We start from the raw sequence: 5727 nt of genomic DNA, 5'->3' as shown, positions 1-5727 counted from the left end.
CTGCTTTTTTTCTCTTAATTTTCTTTTTCTCAAAGAAGAAAATAAAGCGGAGGGAAAGTTAAGTTCATAACATGCTTTCTTCTTCCGAGTACTACAGTTTTGAAAAGAAACAAACGAACAAAAAAAAAGCTACAAATAAACACAGAACGAAATGAAACAAAACAGAAAGAAATAAAGAAAGAAAAAGGTTGTGGATATTGGGATATTGCAGCTTTTGGGATGTCTTTTTTTTTTTTAATCTACTTTCATTAATATTAAGAGAGAGGAGAGAGTAAACAGGCCATGAGCTGTTAAATGTTAGGGGCTCCTAGCAGGCTTGGAAGCAGGCATGGTCAGTAAACTGCTGGCAGATTTATAGATGATAAAAGCCAAGAAAGCGAAAGGAAGAACGAACAAACAAAAGTAAATAAATTAAAAGCAAAGGAAAAAAATAATCATACGGTGATGGCATGCTGGCGTGAGGAAGCTTAGTGGGGCAACAGAAAAAAATGCCATTAGATTAAGGAGGTTTATTACTGAGTTTGTTCCATTTTTTTTCTTTATCAGTCTCTTTTAAAGAAATACTGCATATTCAATTTGCACAGTTAGTTCAGCTCTAAACCACTGTTCAATGCTGCATAAACAACTGTTACGGGAACAATAGATAAAATGAGACAGAAGTTAAAGTAAAATAACAAATAAATAAATAAATAAAATCAACGAAAGCAACTGGAAAAAAGTCTACTGAAACATAACGCAACCGTGTAGATGATCGTTTTAAAGGATGTTCAAATGTTGTATGTGTTTAATGTTAATAAGACTATAAATGGCAAGAAAAATGAAAAAAAAAACAGTTTATCAAACTATTTTAATGACTCAAAAAGCACATTAGCACCTGTGATCGGAGGAAGCGAAAGGCAAGGATTTAGGAAACATTCGCTGTGTTCTGAAAAAAAAGAACAAATTACACAAAGCCTTCAAATTTTTTTGTTTGTTTGTAAAAGCCTGGCCTTTTCCAAGGGACCTTGATTGCCTATGCAGTATTTCTAGTTTCTCCCTACTGAATGACAAACCTCCTTAATTTAAAATGGGTGCAATTTACCACTGTAAAGGCATGCATTGGAACATTCAGGATCAGCCCAGTTAAAACCCAACACTCACACACGCCCCTCTCGGCCCCCTAGCCTCCTCATCCCTTCTCAAACACACACAGAATAAGCAGGCTGTCTAAAGCCCGGCGGAGGCGTGCCTGATGCTGGCCCTCTAGTTACAGGCTTGGCAGTTATTTAAAAACACATTCCGCTAGGATTACAACGGGCTTTTCATGCAACAATGGATGCTACTAGCTTTAAAAGGGCAGTCATGAAGCAATTAATTAAAAACGCATAAACAAAAAAGGCTCTCTACGATGGGTTCCCCACAATGTCCTGGCCTTGGATTTCTCCTGCCTCCCCCAGAGGGAAGCCTGACATAAGAGTGGTCCTCCAACTCCACCACCCTGACTCTTCTTGCTCACCATTGGTTTCCCCTGGCTGCTTGTCTCTTTTTCTCTTCTTCTTCTTCCCCTGGATGGACAGAAGAAATGTAGAAGATTAGGCCAAGAAATAGACAAGGAGGGAAAGGCCTAGGCTCACATGACAGGAGAGCCAGAAGAGGGGAACAAGCTGCTATCTCCACCTCTCTCCCAAATCCATCTAATCTAATCCTTGAACACTGCCTAGCTGGGGAGTGGTTATGTTGGATACAGATTCTTCTGATTATACCCCAGCAAACATATCACCGGTCACAGGGATTATAGTCCACAAATGTATGTATTATACCCAACGCTTGGAATCTCACACCTTAACCCAGCCTGCTTTAAATGCACGCAGGTGGCCTACAGGCGAGCAGAGTCATCTACCATGAAGCCTGCCTTAGTGTAAAGCACTGAGTAGCTTGTCCGTGAACTGCATGCTTTCTTAAATAAGGAAAGCAGAATGGTTTGTAGGGTGCGCTTTCACAACAGCACGAGGTTGAAGAATCCTAGGTCTGCCCACAGCAAACCAGGAGGCATCCATGTAACCCATATTGTCATGCTGTAGAATGGCTAGCTCCTAACAAATATTAAAATTATGGGCTGTTCTAAGTCTATCTTTTCACTGTAACAGCCCGGCCTAACACTAACAATGGCCAGCATTTGTCAAGTACACACAAGGAGCCAGGCATGACCAAACTGGGCAACAGCTCTGCACAACCCGAATGCCGCCATCGCTCCAACGACGCAGATGCGGAAATGGGCCCAGAGAGGCTACGGAATGTTCTTGAGATGTCACAGCTAAGACAAGGCGGAGGCAGAAGCAAACCCAAGTGGTCTCAAAGCAATGCCCTCAGCCCCGGGCCATGCCTTCCACCAAGTACTGTCTGTGGCTCTCCATAGAGGCCATTCTTTGATACCTCAGGGGTGGAGAGACTGCCTTAAGTCATAACCAACCCATCAGCCTGACCCTCTCAAGCGAATGAGCAAGGATCCAGGGCACACCAGCCCCACCGCAGGGTACCAGGGAGGTTCTCCAGCCCGTAGGAGGCAACTGCACCTTTCAGACCTGTGTGCTTGAGAAGATGTAAATGTTGCTATCTTGGCTTAAAGTTTTTTCTAGGACAGTGACATCGTCACCAAACCCAAATAGAGAAGGATCGGGATGCATGTGCAGAAACCCTAAGGTTGGGTCAGGTTTGGATGAGTCCAAGTATTCAGAGAGGGCTTCTCAGTCATCTGTGTGTATGTGGCCTGTGTCACTGAGGACGTGTGCTGTGTGTGACCCTGTGTGGAGCTATACACTAGATCCTTTTGTGTTTCTTGGCATGCAAAGGGAAAACAATGGAAAGAAAGGCCACACAGCTACTTCAGAGTGAGTAGGCGGGCTTGACCACAGTTGACTTAGGAGCCAGGAAAAAGACTCAAGAGAAATAGTATAGCTGGTGGGTGCCTATATCACCCCCAAACACAATCCAGAGCCATCTCATGGTCCCCCTACTGAATTCCCTGCTGTGCCCTGACACCTGGAATGAGGACATGTCCATGGCCGAGCAACGTGCTGTGCGGACTACCAACTCCAAGTGGACGGGGATGGGACGAGGACATGAGTATATAAGAGGGGACCACTTCCTCTTTAAATGTAACAGGAGGAAGAGAAAGCGTAAGAGATGAGAGAAAGAAAACAAGTGGGCACACATAACCTTTAGGTCAGGAAGGAAGAAGGAAGTCTACTGTGATGCTGGGTCAACTGGCTGTTACTATGGTACCCAGCTAGCTTCTCCCGATTCTGAAGGACAGGCCAAGTCTGAGCTGTCAGATTGGGTTTCGCTCCAATGCACTTCCCTAAGGTAGTGACATAAAGGCACACTTGGCTGGAAAGACACTCCCAGGAGAGCAGGAGAGCCTGGGCTTCACAGTAGCCTCGGCTATCTGCAGAAGCTCCATTGTCAAGTTGGTGAGAAAGGAATGTCAACTGGTTCTCACCAGAATCAAACCACAGAGGCTTCCGGTGTGAACTTCTTGAGCCCACAGTATTCCCTGGAGCATGGATGGAAGGAGCAAGCACACAGCCTCAAATGTGTGTAATGAGTCATTGAGACAGGAGCCTGAGGACCAAGAGATCAAGATCCTGCAGTCCTGCATCCGAATCACCTCTAAGCCACCCTGTCCCACCACCTCACTGGCTCCTATTATCCCCCCGTCCCACCACCTCACTGGCTCCTATTATCCCCCTGTCCCACCACTTCACTGGCTCCTATTATCGCCCCCCCATCCCACCACTTCACTGGCTCCTATTATCCCGCCACCTTCCGACGCAGTGGTGAGGGAAGTCAGGGCAAGTGCCATGGGAACCTTCTGAAAAACCTAGATAGCACACCACAGAGGGCCTTGGGCAGTGTCTGAAGGACTCCCTGCACGTCAATTGTGAATGCCTCTGACACTGCCACCAAGTCTACCTGTCTCTTTGGGAGAGTTCATCCTGAACAACCCCAGGGGGTGCCATCTACCCTGCCCCTAGTGTGAATGGGACACGGTCCACAAACTGTGCCCTTTTTATGTGAAGGCCCTATGAAGACACAGATGCCTAGGATGCCTTTTGATATGGTAGCCATAGAAAAGGTGCATCCTGCTCTGGGATATCCATTCGGTGACTTGAGGATTGGTCTGTAATGGGTCAAAGCCAGAGTTGACCTCTTAGAACTATTAGAAGTCAGGATGACAGCTGTCCTGAGATGATACAGTTGATTATGTACAGGGAGCTGTCTGAGGCTGAAGCTGCCCTGGGATTGGGTGTGGGCACACAGATAGTCCATGAGAAGGTTCAACTGCTCATCTCTTCCTCTCAATCCCACAGGAAAGATGCTTTAGCAGTGCACACACAAAAATAAGCAGAAAGCTCCCGCATAGCTAACTGCTCATGGTGCTGATCTGTTGGTGCCAAGGGCTGCTCTCTTAGGAGCAGAAGTGCTGTCTGGGAAGGGAGACCTGGAGGATCATGGGTAGGGGGCATGGCAATAAAGCCTAGTCAAGTCTCCTTGTCTACATGGTCAGTAGCAGGTGAGCCAGCTCCTGCTTTACAGGCGTGAGGAACAGAGTGAAGAAAGTTGAAAGAGCTAGCCCAGGTGAGGCCAATGGAATGGAGTTCACCTTCTTTCTTCCCCATGGCACCAACAGGCAAACATTCTCCTGGCTCTGTGACCTTCCTGAGAGGGAAGAGGAAGGGGAGCCTGTGTTTGCTGCAAGATGGGTTTGACTTTAACATCATAGTGGATGGAAAGAGACATGTTTTGAAACCAACTATAATGCAATAGAGACAAAGCAAGAGGCGATTCCACCCAGGCAGAAAAGGGAGATGCCCATAACTCAAACCTGCTGGGCCAAATGCAGGATCAGGAATGTTTGGTAAGAAGTAATAGAGGGCTCCAGAGAAGAATGGAGTTGTTTTATGCCATCGATGGAAGAAGTGAAAACAACAATCACGTTAAAATGATATCTAAGAAGCAAGACAGAGAGTCAAGCAACAGAAGCCAGAAGCATGCATCACACTTGTGAAACACTCTTTTCTGCCACTTTGAAGCACAGAGCCCTTTCCCCTTCCCTACCAAAAGATGACTTCTGCGGGCTACTTCAAGGGATATTCCCATCATGCCTTTCTCAGGATGAACTGGGCTCCCAATTCCTAAGACAACCTGGCTGCAGATGCACATGTGGCTCTCCTCCCCATGGCTGCAGACCCTGCTAAAGACCCGTGAGGAGTGAGGAGAAAAACACGCCCCTCCATCTAGTGTTGTCTTTACGAAACAGAACCACTAATGGCAGGGGCTTAATCTGGACTCTGAGTCCTTCTGGATGCACTCTGCAGCTCCACTTTTTCTAAGGGGTAGGCACGGAAATACAGACACCCCAAGTCAGTCTCTGTCAAGCTACTGGACTAGGGGTCAGGGACGGGGCCCAATAGTGCACAGAGTGAATGTTCTGGAGGCTTAGTAAACCATCCTCCGGGTGCTTGCAGACACACGATATATCCACAAAGACTGAGTTCTCCAGAAAGCGGTCTACGTACATAGTTATCCCGTGCAGACCAGCCAGGGTACAGCTGCATGTGAAGCTGCCGCTCCTTCCGGGCCAGCTCGTAGTACTTGGCCTGTTCTTCTCTGGACAGGGCATGCCACTGCGGGGAACATGGGACAGGAACAGAAAGACACAGAAACATCACAATCTACACCAAGGCG

The 5727-nt window shown here is 46.9% G+C and overlaps 1 protein-coding gene across 50 annotated transcripts in view; it reads right to left on the bottom strand.

The window, feature by feature from the left end:
• Positions 1–5727, bottom strand: part of Tcf7l2 (transcription factor 7 like 2) — a 192959-nt gene that overhangs the window by 8037 nt on the left and 179195 nt on the right. For 30 of the 50 annotated variants that reach the window (XM_031390735.1, XM_031390737.1, XM_031390741.1 and 27 more), the window contains 3 exons: positions 5559–5666; positions 1496–1544; positions 875–925 (listed from right to left, as the gene is read on the bottom strand). In XM_031390735.1, the coding sequence (XP_031246595.1) occupies positions 875–925; positions 1496–1544; positions 5559–5666 (208 nt within the window). The remainder of the gene's footprint in view (positions 1–874; positions 926–1495; positions 1545–5558; positions 5667–5727) is intronic. The other 20 variants (XM_031390742.1, XM_031390746.1, XM_031390776.1 and 17 more) reach the window with 1 other exon arrangement.

The sequence above is a fragment of the Mastomys coucha genome, unplaced genomic scaffold, assembly GCF_008632895.1.
Source record: "Mastomys coucha isolate ucsf_1 unplaced genomic scaffold, UCSF_Mcou_1 pScaffold21, whole genome shotgun sequence".
Lineage (NCBI taxonomy): Eukaryota > Metazoa > Chordata > Mammalia > Rodentia > Muridae > Mastomys > Mastomys coucha.
Note: the sequence above shows the minus strand (reverse complement) of the source record. Positions and strands in the feature narration are given on the sequence as shown.